Raw genomic sequence first — 13890 nt, 5'->3', positions numbered from 1 at the left:
AAAAAAAAAAGAAGATTCATTTGTATCGGGCTGACAACTTTTCTTTCTTTTTTGTTTCTTCCTCTTCAGAAATTATTGGTGTTGCATCCCTTCTTCTCATGCCTTCTTTTCCCTATTTTTTCCCCTTGTGATTTGCACTTTTTCCCTTTTTTTTTCTTGATTGGTTGCCAGCAGCTTAGAAGGGGAAGAACATGGTACAAAAGTGTTTAGTTTTTTGTTCATTCGTTCAATAACATAAATTTAAATACCGCAAAAAAAAAACTTCTCTGTGTCTCGAACGGCGTAACGCCGTCTCCTCTTTTTTTTTTAAATTTTTTTCCTTTCATTTCACGCTCCCTCATTTATTATTATTAATTTTTTTTTGATTCATCTCCGTCTTTCCGTAAACATTTGAATCGCCCTTCTCCCACGAATACGGAAGTGCCTTTGCTAATTGCAGCAGCAGCAGCATTTGGAGTGACCTTAAGGTCGACCAGCATATCAACAGAAATAATTTATCAATCAACCAGATACAAAACACAAACAATCACAAACAAACACATATATATGTACAAACAAATATGATGGTTTTAATCAAGTGCTAGCAACAGTTCATCCGGTTCCTCACCATCGTAAACAACCTCCTCCACAGGATTTTTCAGCACCGCTCCCGTGGCTAATCGCACATCATTTCCTGATTTGAGCGAGGCGCGGTAGGCATCCATGGCCTCATCTGCTTCAATGCCACATCTAGAACCAATCCAAATGAAAACACGATGCGATGGAGAACTTCTCCCATCCTGCTCAAACCCACTGCTGGAACGCGGAAGAATAATGACATAAGCGCGCTCTGCTTCCATATCGGTGGCATCTATAATATCACGCACAGGGGTTCCAGTAAAAGGGTAAGCGAATATTTCCATTTCATGGCTCACTGGTGTTGTACCCCCAGCCTCACGCTCAGCTACTCCTTCATTCTTTTCCTCTTGATAGCTCTCTACTGTATGTTCGATTGGTTCATTGCGACGTGGTTGTAACGACCGATGACTTCCCACCCGTGCACTCGATGCCGCAAAGCTCCGTCCGGTGGGTTCCCGTGGCGTTGGTGCGCTTTTGCTCTTCCCTACATCCAATTTTCCTAGATCACGTTGTTGCTCCTTCTCACGAAGACGCTTGTGGCCCGACATGGCCTGTTTCTGTTGCTTCACTTCTGCTACATATTTGGTGAAAAGCTCCACCATATCGCTACGCGATAACAAACTATCCCAGCAGGAGTCATGCACTAACGTAATAGTCAAGCGCCTTAAAGTGCCGCAGCTGGTCTCCCCCCTCTTGTACACATTACTATCAACAGCAGATACAACCTCTGCAGGGGTCAGTAAACATTCAACGGGGTGCTGTAGTGGTGGAAGAGGCGTATAAGTTATGCATTCACCTTTATTATTCACCGTGGTCTTTACTGCGCCATGGTAAAAGCTATACTTAACAAACTTTTCCCACTCTTCTTTGGCCTGCTGTCCAATGGCAGGAGCACATTCCGGTCCTACGAAAAAATGTGAAACAGTACATGGCTCTTGTGATCCACCCGGTGTCGGGCAGCCACTTAACAAGAAACCATAGCATAACCGAGGATCCATGGCAAACTCGTCACACTTATCGTCCAAAACACGCACAGACTGATTCATGATGTGAACGCCCTCTTCACTTCCGTTCTGCTGCTCTTTTTGACGACGGAATACCAACGCCAGACGGTAGGAGAAGGGAAATAGATAATCGGGATATGGCACGTATGCATATGCCTTGTCAAGGACAGGTCTTGCCAGCTGGTCTTGCCAAAGCAGTAGGCTCACGTAGAAACCTGGATTAGGACTGCAAACCGTTCTACGCGCGCGAACGTAATCATACGCCTTTTCATAACATAACCCTTCATACCACATGACATATGCAATAACAAACGAACATGACCGTGAAACGCCCTGATGACAGTGAACGAATGTCTTTCCCCCATTAAGGCGTGCCTCCTCAATATATTGGTTCACAACAGGGAATAGCGAGAAGATGGGCTCGTCAGGAGAATCGCTCACATTTAGGCGAAGATAGCTGAAGATATCCTCATGGGCGTTTTCAATGGAGAACGCAACGGTGTTCACGACGGACGTGATACCTTTTGCCAGTAGTTGGGAGCGATCCCTCGCTGCCTCCTCACCTCCCACAAAAAGCCACGGAAGAATTTCCGTCGCTTCCGGTGATAACGCCTTTAGTTTCTGCAGCTTTTCCTCTGTTATGCGTATTTCGTCGTGCTCAGGATTAATCTGCGAATCATTCAGGCCGCCGTCACCCGCTTGCTGACGCAGTGCCCCATCCAGTCGAAGGGCGGATATGACGGGGAATCGCGGTGACATGAAGGATGAGCTCTTTGGCGTAAGGCATGGAGATGCTGCAGAGCTCGGTCCACGCTCACTCCCTACCTGAGAATTAGCAGTCCGGTTGGGAAACCGAGCTGTGAAAGGAAGTGGGCTCTCCTTCACGGCGCCCCCGGCATCGGTAACCGATTGCTTAGAGCGTATTGTTTCTAAAGGTGGCAGCTTCCTCGCGCTGTTCTCCACATCTGGTCGAGCTCCTGTTATAGGCGGTATCAAACAGTTTGAAAGCTTTGTCGTAGGGAGTGGTAAGGGATCCCCTTTAAGTTTCTGCTGCTGGTACTGTTCAAATGAATATAACACGGCACCCTCCTGGCGCTTTGACTTTCCGCGAGATGAATTCTCCTGCGACCTGCCGCCGGTCGGTGTGGTCCCCAGCACTGAAGCAGTTGGCGCCGGCTTTCGAAGCGAGAGCAGCGAACGAAGGATTGCATTTCGCTGGTATTCCTCTCCCATAAACGACGTGCGGCGGGATGGCCGTCGGCTGCCCACTACATCACCTATGCTAGCGCACAACGAATCTTCCCTTCCACATGCTGCAGCTTCTTTCTCACCACGGCTGGGGTTGCAGTTAAAGAATAAACATTGCAAGGTCTCCTTGCTGTTAATAAGAGCTTGCTCCAAGCGTCCTGCGTGGACGGCAGCGACTGCAGCAAGAGAAGGATGGGCCCTAACACCGTTGAGTATATAAATGCTATAGTAGTAATTGTAACCATCTCCACATTCCGTACCGCAGCCTGCGCCACGAGAGAAGAGACGAGCACCAGCATGCGAAAGCGATGCGGGGGGCTTGCCAATATTTGTAGAAAACGGGGTAGCAAGACCTCTAGGCGTGAACACATCCGACAGCACGGAAGCCCACGACGGCGAAACATCGTTCCAGCGCCAGTTCATGTCACAGTCTTTTAACGGATACTCAAGCGTTCGGGGCGTAAACATGTTTGGGGATCCCAACGTTGCTTTTCCGGTCGGGGCATTTCGTGGTGAGGCAGGTTGTCGTTGCACTTGAACAAGAACATACACCCGTGTATCATCTAGCTCAATTTTTGCCTGAGAGAGATCCATCGGTAGAGCAGAAACATGCGACGGGTCAAAGCGCGCGGCAGCCCCATTAACTGACGCCGAGGAATCGCGATGACGAAATGTAAAGGCCTTCAGATTGTTTTGAAATTTCGAGAAGTGGTCCACCGCCACAGGCGAGACGTCATGTGCGAGGTGCGACTTGGACACCTTTTGAGGAATAAGGATTATATCATCCAACGTGAAGGGAACCACATCCGTGCATAAGGCAGCACCCATGGGGGCCGCAAGCAAGAGGTGTTAAACAAAGTCAATGACAATAACAGCGGTTCCCCGCAGTGCCAAATACAGGGATTTTACACCAGTAGTGAAAAGGCACACAACTGTGAAGTCACTAGCTGGGGCCAGTCAACAGGGGATCGTGTACAAAGAAAACCCTCTTGTACGCGTATACGCCCCCAATGCTAACGTTGCAAGCGTCTGGTTGTCTATCCTCCTCCCTTCCCCAGGTTTCTTTCAAGCTCCAACAACGCAATTATGTATTTTATCTTATTCACCTACTTCCTTTCTCCCACTTACACCTTTTTCCTGTAACTGTTTTGGTTCGAGCTGCTTGTTTGCTTGGTACTTCTTTTGTTGTTATTGTTGTTTTGTGCTCGCTTAGATACTCTCTCCGCTTTCCTATTGCTCTTGTAGACTCACACCGAGCAACTGTAATTTATGTTTTAAACACACAAAGTAATAATAATAATAATCAATGGTAAGACGCAAGGAAGATGAAGTTAACAGAAAGCAGAAGCACATCAAGTGTAAACGTAATAGAAAATGAAGTTCAACAACACACAAATATACATGAGGAAACAAAAAATAATATAATTGTTTGAAGTGTGGAACCACGGCATATGAAGTGGGGAGATAGCAGAACCCCGAACCGGTACTGTCCCCTGTCACACCACCACAGCACCCACATGAAGGTAGTGGAAAGGGTTTTTGTTGTTGATTTTGCTTTTGTTCGAAGAAAAGGAAAAACATATAATAACAATCATTAGTGAGCGACACGACAGCCATACAAATGCCGAGTAGAATAAATCTAGGTGACAAATTTTCGTCATGCGTCGGAAACTGAACAAAAAAACGGCATGACACATAGATACACAGATATATGTATGTAAACAGCGTGAAATAATAATGAAGAGCATGGCGAAAATGAAGAAGCATAACCGACATCGAGTTGAAGCAGCTTCCAATTTCACATCAAACTTCAAACCCGCAAGTGTATTCATTTTCACCCATCATTCAAATCACTGCCACACACAAACACACAAAGGCACTAGGCAAGGGCACATTATCTTCGGGGTGAATAAGAAAAAGAGGATGGTGGAGAGGCATGGTAAAGTGTAATAAATGACGAGGATGGAGATGAGAATGTGTTACGCTATGAATCGCACAACTATGAAATTACACAACACCAAACAATCGCCGAATGGGTTTGGTATTAAATGCGACATCTCCGCGTCAACCCTGTAAAAATAACTTCACAAATCATCCTTCAAACAGTCACTTCAACTCCCACCGCGGCTTTTCCCTGCGCGACTCCGCGCCTTCATAATATTCATCGCAATTAGTCATTGATTCATATTTCTCTCCATTCCCCCATCCACCTAGGAATTCACATATTTTCAGCAACTTGCCTATCAAGTTGGCCAAACAACTTTGCTCCATTTCTTCCGGTAGACTCTTCAATCAAATCACTGTAACAGGAGTGTTGACTCCCACCAAGTGGAAATATGCGCCTCGCATAAAGGGAAGCAAAAAGTAAAGAAAAAGCAAAAGACAGGTATGATTTCACTCCCTCAATACATGTGTTTTCCCCTCCTTCGTTACTTTTATAAACGCCTCACATGCCGTATAATTTTTACTATACATCAATAGCGCTGTGATTATTTGCTCCATTTTCATTTTTACAAAAAAAAAAAGACAAAAAAGTTGCCAAGTGGAGGGGACGGATAGTCATTACTCCCTGGCTTCTTTTTTTTTTTTTGCCTCAAACAATCACGCCAGCTTCAAACACAGTATACATCAATACGCTACCGAATACCCGCCTGAAAAACTTTTATACTGCATAACCACACACGTACACATACCCAGTGGTATGGTCATAGGCAGAAGTCAAAGAAGTTACTGAAGTTCAATTAAGTGTGTACGCGCTCCCCCTCCCCCCATATACAAAATGGGAACTACAACGCAAATACGGTCACTGTAGCAGTGCAACAACTTTTTTTTTAAATAAAAAAATATAAAAAAACCATCACACCCAACTTTTGTGTTTCAATCATCTTCATCACAGGGTGCCACGTAGTTGATTGGGAACAACCCTGTGCGCTGGTTGCACACACCTTTCAACCAACCCTCTTCCTGAGCACGACTTACGCACACAATCACTTCCCCTTCATCAAACGTTAGCTCATCTGGTGCTCGCGCCTTGTATGGATACAAAGCGCGCAATGAACGTCCCTCGACCCGCAGCACATCGTTTATGCCAAGCTGAACACCATGTGAGGCAGTACTTGCATCACCGCCAAGTCCATCACCCATTTCTTCAAGTGAATTTCTGCGAGATGAAACTAGATGAGACGGTTTAGCAGACAGTGTAGCAGCTGCACGATCAGGCTCCTCACCGCCAGCGCCATGTGTGCCAGGAACCTTTTGATGTCCTGGAAGGGGATGCGTTACTGCCTTGGGGTACGATGCCGATGGGGAACCTGCGGAAGGTGTGTCGTTGAGCCGACGATCTAAAAGAGCACCCACCTGACGCTGCAGTGGAGTGCGGTATTTGGCCTCAAGCATAGGAAGTTGAGTACGTCTGTAGGAGGCACGTTCGCTGTTCTCCTGCTCAATAGCAGCACGGATCTGTAAAAGTGTCTTTTCCTCTTCGACTTTCACCTTCTCATCAAACGTTGTAGACGGTGTTACCTTCTCACGGTAATCCAGAATAGTGGAGTGACGGTTCAAATTAACCTTCTTCGCTATTTCGCTCGGGTGAACGTACTCTACGCCCGCAAAGCGGAGCGAGGAGAGTGTGGGCTCGATGTCCTCACTCGCTTTATCTAAATTCGCACGAATAGCCACAATTTGATGCCCTAGTTCCCTTCGTTTTAGCAGCAGTATTTTGTTTGCCTCGACGTACTTCTTAGCATTGACATCTAAGGATTCAGTATGTAGTTCCTTCTTTATTTCGTTGTCCCGTATCTCCTCATCCAATTGCATCAGGCGCCGCTCCTTGCGATAGAGGTACCGACTTGCGGCGAGGTAATAATCCGAGTAGCGTTTGAAGTGATGGCTCTGTATCGCACGAAGCATCTCACTGAATGTGTTCTGCCGCTTGTCGACCTTGGATGCGATAGTGTCACAACCATCAAGAACAAAGTTATTCAATGATGTGGCGAGATCCTTAGCCTTTATTGCATTAGTAACAATATTCTGCAACTTCTGAGCATGTTCCGATACCGCTTTGAGAAACGACTCGTGGCCGCTTCGACGTCCAGCCTCTCGCTCTTCCATCTGAAGTCGCCGTTCAATTTCTTTACGGCGCTTCTGTGCCAGCTTCGAAAGCTCGACTTGGCACTGCTGCATTTCCCTAGCCAGTTCGAACATACGATTCCACACACCCTGCTGCTGCTCCCTATTTTTCTGAAGAAATTCGTCAGACAGACCACGATCCGTTTCGTAACGTTTACGTTGATGTGTATCATCGTTGTTGTAATTCTCAATCTGTTCCTTTATCTTTAAAAGATCTTCTTCGCATGCTTCGATTTGTCTGTTTTTTCCTTCAATCACCGCTGTGATATCTTTATCAGCCATACGAAATATGGCCCAGCGCTGTCGCCTATCATTCACGCGAGATTCGACGTAATGATTTGTAATGATGGGATATTGATCGGTAATAAGCTGGAGAATGCGTTCGTATATCTTAAGCTGCCTCTCGGAAATCTCCTCCGCTAGAGCCATTTCACCGTTGGAAATACTCGCTTCAAGCAGTTGCTCACATTTGTCAACATCAGGGGAAAGAACTTCAATGGTATTTTGAAACTCGGCGAGCGAGCCCAGCAAACTGCGCGCATTGCTGCCCTCGCGTAGTTTAACTCGGAGGGCATTTGAAATGAACCCCAACTCACGCGGCTCAAACACAACACTACTAAGCTCGGCTTCGCACTGTTCAATAAAGCGTTTCTGCTTCGGGGTGATGAAGGGTTGCGTTTTGAGCAGTTGAAGAGAAGAAACTGCGTGAACCACTTCGGGGATAGTCGCATGCTGTTCCGTGTCCGCACCTGAAGAGGATATGTTCTTTACATCCAAGTGTAAGTTGCAGTGTTTAATAACTGTCTTGCTACACCAGTAATTACCAGACTCTACCGAAATGTTCTGCTGAAGTTCAGCTAATTTTTGATCACAGATCTCAAACTGCAGGTCAAGTTCCGTAATAGTGGATTCAAGCCAGGAGATAACCTTCTCGTGAAACGCCTCATCGGAGAGAATGTCCTTCAGTTTATCCTCCTCTTGTATATAAATGTGCTTGTTCCTCTGAAAGAGGGTAGTTGATTGAGCTGATTGCGTCATTTACCTGTTAGACTCTCTGTGCCTGTTGTTCTCTTTTCCTTCTGCCTTAATTTATTAGTAATATCTAATCCAAACGTATTTGATACACCCACTTGCTTCTAACTATGACTTTTTCCCACCCCTTATATTGATTGTTCCCTTTTTCCTCTTCTTGTCTCTACTCTATTTCTTTTCTCATTGGAGTGAATAAACAGTATTTGAATTATTTAAAAAAAAAACGTGTTCGAGGAGAGAAAAGTAGGGTAGTAGTTCCTTTTTGTTTTTTTTCCACCGTATGAAGAGTGAACAGAGTAAAAAAAAACCTGACACCAATAATGCACATGCACAAAACGGAGATAGGTACAACTTAACTGAATGCATCCTCTCGGTATATACATGCTTGTGTGAATTTTACTGTGTGAACACTAACAAGTTGCAAAAACGAAAGTAAACAAACAAAAAAATGACGAAACGTGGGTAGCAAGCAAAAGTTAAAATTACTGAGCGGCTAAGTCGCGAAATGATGTCATCTTGAAAGCAGGGATCGCTCCCACTTGTTCACTTTCGCATGCTCCCCGCCATTAATAAGAGCGCCGAGTACTGTATCACTTAGATCGTTGAATGTCCTTCCGTCTCCGTCTCCCTCTTCCGAGTTTCGAGGTTGTAGGTTGGAAAACCCACTTCCTTCACTCCCGCGCCGGACATTACTTACTGAAGGAGTATGAAGCAAAGTATTATAATCAGCACCGTCATTCTTGGCGGCCCGGTATTTTTCTCCACATTTCCCATTACTTTCTCCATACGGCAATGTTGTGAGCGTAATGGACGATAAATATTCACCTTCATCGATTCCACTACATCCTTTACCACGCAGCATTTCAAGGGTTGCTTGCTCCTCAGCCGCAGCACTCGTCAGCATGCGCATCGACTCCTTCCGCCGCACAATCTTCATTAACTCGGCGTTGTGTCGTCTGGTTACGGCCACTTCTTCACGCAGTCGAACGATAGCCGAGAACACGGCTTCACAGCGCGTACGAGAATCTTCCGTTAGACCGTATTTTCCAACATCTGGAAGGCTACTTTCAGATGGCTCTTCGCTAAGAAGCAACACAAACACATCAATCAATATCTTGTCAAGAATTCCCTCTCTTCTCACAGGTGCCACCATTTTGCGGGTATCATCGTACCCTCCCTTCCTGGACTGCTTTACTGAACGTCGTTTCAAAGACAAGGACGGTGCTGTCTCATCTCTCTCTTCACCATCTTGTTCATAACTACGAATTGAAACAAACGGTGACTGTGAAGTTGCTCTGCTACTTGTTACAACGCCTTCACGATGTTTGGCCGCTGGAGATGGCACGCGACGTTCCTTCGTGTTTCCAACAACTCCTCCATGAGAAGCTGCTTTACCATTCCTACTCGTAGGCGACCGTTTGCCTCTGCTTCGAGATGGGGCCACGGGTACCGAGGTTCGCCTCGCTCCCTTAGCGATTAGATTTATTCTCTCTTCCCCATCCTCCACTCGTTTTCGTAACTTTGATATGTAACCTTCTAACTTCTGTATTCGCCCCTCGTTGCGCTTCTCGTTCTTGCGCATGATGGCTATTTCCTTCCGCAGCTCCATATTCGCAGTCGCCTCATCATTGAGCTGTCGAGCGGCTTGGTGCAACAGTTTGCGGTACATTACGACAGGTTTGTGGGTATGGCTTTCCAATTCCGCAAAAAGAGACATAATGTGAGGTGCAGTGTCCCTTTCGTGTATAGCACCGGATGGCCCTCTCATCGCTTCGGAATTTCGATAAATCGTAGGATTTTGCATGTACCTATATATATATATATATGTATGTTGTGTGCCTTTCTATGGAGGCAAATGAGTGTATGCCTTGTAAAGGGAAAGAGAGAAGTGTGTAACGGACATATTGAACCCACAATTCCTCTTCGAATTTATGTCTCAAAGGCACATGATCCTCTTTTTTTTTTCATTTCTTTTTTAAAATACCGCTTTCCAATGACCAATGAAAATATTATGTGAAAGCGATGAAAGAACATCAAGCGACACACACACACACACACACACACTTTCTCTCTCTCAACTGTTTGGCGCGACCGGGGGCTTAAACCGGGTTATCATCGTGATTTCAGAATCTGCGATGTGGCACTTGTACGGTACCATGCGCGGTATGCTAAAACCCAGTTATGTCGCTGGAATAACAACATTTTTTTTTTTTAAATTGAATTGTAAAGAGGGAGCCCCCTTAGTTGGGGATCTTAAGACCGGTAATGGGTTCTTCTCTTTACTTCAATGATTCTTCCAAATTTTGTTGCATCCATGATTACCGCTATCCCCACGGAGGTGGGGTGAATTAAGCGTGGCAAAACGTACCCGAATGTTGTCTTCATTTGCAACAAATCGTTCTTCCAAAACCCACATATTTTTTTCCCTTTCAATCATCAACGTCGTCACACGCTCATCATACCGTTCGCGCCTCACTTCATTCCCTGTCGATCCCTCATCTTGTTGATTCATATACGAATCATTCACACAAAAATTTTAATGTATAAGGGGATCACTTACGTAATAATAATAATAGTGAAAAATAAAAAGTGATAGCATAACAACAAACCCCTAAAAGTAGTTTGTGATAAAGATGTGTACGATAACACTCCCCCTTTCTGTAAATTTTTTTTCCCCTTCCCCTCCCCTACACCTTTCGCAATTACTCCACAAACAGCACTGACAAAATAATAATGATAATAGTTATAATAATAATAAACACTCCTTTCATTGTTTTATTTATTTATTTCCTCCCTTTCCTTCCCTCCTCCGCCCATCGTGGAAGCGCTGCAGACGTGGATGCCTTTCGCATATGTTTTTTTTTTAAATAACTCGCAAGTAACATAATACAAACATCAATACTGATATTGGAGTGTGACTCGCTGACCCCTGCTCCCCTCCTTTACGTTTTTGTTCCCTTTCCCTGGGTTTCCTCCGTTGAGTGACCCACGCAACAGGTGTTGCGACGAAAGAAAAGAAAAACAACAACAGCAAAAGGAAGAGGGAGTCATACAATACCAATTTTGGAAAAAAAACGAAAAGAATGTCGAACACATAACCACCACGATCATGCGGTAAAACGAAAGAAGGCAATTACATAGCACGAAAGTAAACGACGAGCAAGAGGAAAAAGATAAAGTAAATAAAGGGGGGACTATGGAAGTGTACGTGATGAGCACCAAAACAAAAAAAAGTAAAGGAAAGAGAGAGAGGAGGGAAAAGGCTCGGCCGGAAGCAAACATATACCAAAGGAATAAACATAAAGCACTTTAATGTCAGCACTTTGCAATCATGGTGGCCTCACTGTAGAGAGTATTACTCGGCCTGTCTGTGATTATTCATGCAGGATTGCGTAACCAAACATATTTCCCTTACCCTTCAAGCCCACGCCAACATTCAACATATGCGCGCCCTTTAATTTGCCATATCACTCCGTATTCTTTTTCATCCCCTCCTCCTCCTCCCTTGTTTCCGTTTATCTTGTTTGTTTGTTTGTTCGTTTGATTCTTCCAACCGGCACCCATCCTCCATTCCACAACAAAAAGAACGAAAACAAAACGGAAGAGTTGTGCTACATTTGAATACGTACGGGACCAAACGGAGATTCGAGCCCAGTGATAAGCTTTTTGTCCTCACGTACACCTGTACCACTGTAGGTGTCACCGAGCATCCAGCCCCCGAGAATTGCGTAGTAATCGCCTCGCTTTGGTATGCGGAAAAGTTGTTGATACACCATGTCACGGTTACTGAAGTTGCCATCAGACTCAGCTAGAACTTTGCCGTCAGGTTCAGTGACGGTCACATTCCTTCCTACACGGCCAACGATGGGCTTCTTTGCATAGCCGGTGCGGCGAAGCTCATCAGTGAGTTCATAACTTGCGGGAAGTATGGCGGGGTGGTCGGGGTGATTATTATAAATAATGGGCAATATTGCTTTGTTGCTGGGAATGAGTTTCCACATAGGCTCAAAGACACGTATGTCCCAGTTATTTCCGAGAAGAATATCACACAGGCGAACCTTATCCTTTGGCGTGGGCTTCCACTCCGCGCCACGCTGCTCTCGTGCAGCTTGATGATCAGAAATCGCCGTCTCCCACATCCACGTCTTCCACACAGCCGTCACCGGAATGCCGTCCGAATCCACAACTGCTCCCTTTTCATCGAAATGGAACTCGTCAAACATGACGCACAATTTCGCGTCAATACCAGCCTCTCGAGCCTTCTCCATCACATACAAAGCAGTATAACGTTCCTCCCCGTCATCGTCCACAAGAAAATGCACACGCCCCTTCAACCCCGTCATTTCCCACGCCCGGACGAGTGTTTGGGGCATGAATTTCCCGCTGCTTCTTGTAGCATTGTCGTCTAACCCAACGGAGTTTGCCCACTTCTCTTGGATTACAGCACATTCGAGAAGTGTCGACGCGCTGTCCGCATTGTATTCAAAGCACTTGAATTCTTGAGTGTTTTCATCAAAAACAAAGTCAAACCGCCCCGTGATGGCATGGGGCTGAGTTTTCCATGAGTGCCGGATGCGAGGCCAATACTCTTCTGGGATGCGAAATCGACGTAACTTATCGTCGCTCTCAAGCACCTGCTTTGTTGCCTCGAGAAAGAATGAATGCAGCTGCGTACCGTAGCGGACGCAGTTAAGGTACAACTCCCTGTTCATCAAATAGTAACATGATTCGTACACCCCTCCTCGAGTCGCCTCCTTACCAAATGTTTTGTAGAATTCCGCTTCGGCTTCGTTTGTCAAGTCCAGCCAGTCAGTCTTTCGATTCTCTGGAGTGAAAACAACGCGACGAAGGAAAGGCTTCTCTGGTTGTTTAAAGTAAAGTGACTCATGCAACACCAATGGTTCCTTAGGATTACGGTTTGGCCTACTAGGGAATGTAACCCACCCCAGAGGAACAAAGATTCCCTCTGCTGCATGATCCTCAACAGTCCACACACCTCCTTCGTGCTTCAGCAACAACTCTGCCGAGTAGGTCCCCTTCCACTTATGAAACCGATGGTTTTGGTCCGCAATGCGCACCCATTTGTCACCCACCTCTGTAATAACCGCAACATGTCCCCATGGCGCATCCTCATTAACGGCGTAAATCAGCAACGAATCTGCCACGGGCTTCGCTGCTGTTCCGTTGGAAACTTTAACGCACGGGACGGGGGTTGCAGTGCTTGCGTCATGAACCTCTGTTAGATCAAATATGTGAGCAGCCCAATTAACGTCTGGAAGAACAAGCCCTTTGGCCTCATATAACCAACGACGAGCAAATTCTACACATTGGTATTTGAAACCGCAGAAAAGATTCCCGTCAATACTGCGCTCTCCCGAAAAAAAGCCATCATGTCCGTTGCTGTAAGCAGGTACGCCACAAGGGGTGTAGCCCTGAATCTCACCAAAGGGAACGTGAGGTTCTTCTTTAGTGTCTGCAAGTGCCGACTTCGTCATTTGTTTCAATTGCTTTTCCTGGTATTTCCTTCAGGGACTTTCAAATAGAATTCCTTTTGGCCTTTTCGTTCGGACTTTTGTGTGGGTATTTTTCTGAAGTGACAGCGAAAGAACACACACAAAAAAAAAAGACAGCGTAACATGTATGCATATGTTTCTGCGCACACATAGCAAAATATGAAGATGCACCGGTTGTATATTAAAACGATTATACGTTAATCCGCTGTTGCACCACAAAATAACACATACGCAGAAAACTCAGCCACTCTAACAAGAACGCACGCAAAATTAGAGGTAAACAAAATAAAAATACTCCAACTGCAGTGTTTCATGCCCGACGATAAAAGAAACAACAACCACACAAA

At 45.6% G+C, this 13890-nt stretch overlaps 4 protein-coding genes across 4 annotated transcripts; all 4 read right to left on the bottom strand.

The window, feature by feature from the left end:
• Window positions 1-569: 569 nt before the first annotated feature.
• Window positions 570-3698, bottom strand: TEOVI_000039000 (kinetoplastid-specific dual specificity phosphatase, putative; the record flags this gene model as incomplete). The annotated part of the gene is made up of 1 exon (XM_067222248.1): window positions 570-3698. The coding sequence occupies one exon, from the start codon at window positions 3696-3698 to the stop codon at window positions 570-572; it is 3129 nt and encodes a 1042-aa protein (XP_067078349.1).
• A 2049-nt stretch (window positions 3699-5747) lies between these two features.
• On the bottom strand, window positions 5748-8036 carry TEOVI_000038900 (paraflagellar rod protein 5, putative; the record flags this gene model as incomplete). Its single annotated transcript, XM_067222247.1, has 1 exon — window positions 5748-8036. The coding sequence occupies one exon, from the start codon at window positions 8034-8036 to the stop codon at window positions 5748-5750; it is 2289 nt and encodes a 762-aa protein (XP_067078348.1).
• Window positions 8037-8541: 505 nt separating this feature from the next.
• TEOVI_000038800 (uncharacterized protein) lies at window positions 8542-9834 on the bottom strand (the record flags this gene model as incomplete). Its single annotated transcript, XM_067222246.1, has 1 exon — window positions 8542-9834. One exon carries the CDS (start codon window positions 9832-9834, stop codon window positions 8542-8544), a length of 1293 nt encoding a protein of 430 aa, XP_067078347.1.
• Window positions 9835-11641: 1807 nt separating this feature from the next.
• TEOVI_000038700 (trypanothione synthetase) lies at window positions 11642-13525 on the bottom strand (the record flags this gene model as incomplete). Its single annotated transcript, XM_067222245.1, has 1 exon — window positions 11642-13525. The coding sequence occupies one exon, from the start codon at window positions 13523-13525 to the stop codon at window positions 11642-11644; it is 1884 nt and encodes a 627-aa protein (XP_067078346.1).
• Window positions 13526-13890: the final 365 nt, after the last annotated feature.

The sequence above is a fragment of the Trypanosoma equiperdum genome (assembly GCF_001457755.1).
Source record: "Trypanosoma equiperdum strain OVI genome assembly, contig: ctg_158, whole genome shotgun sequence".
Classification (NCBI taxonomy): domain Eukaryota; phylum Euglenozoa; class Kinetoplastea; order Trypanosomatida; family Trypanosomatidae; genus Trypanosoma; species Trypanosoma equiperdum.
This window is presented reverse-complemented; position numbering and strand designations above follow the sequence as displayed.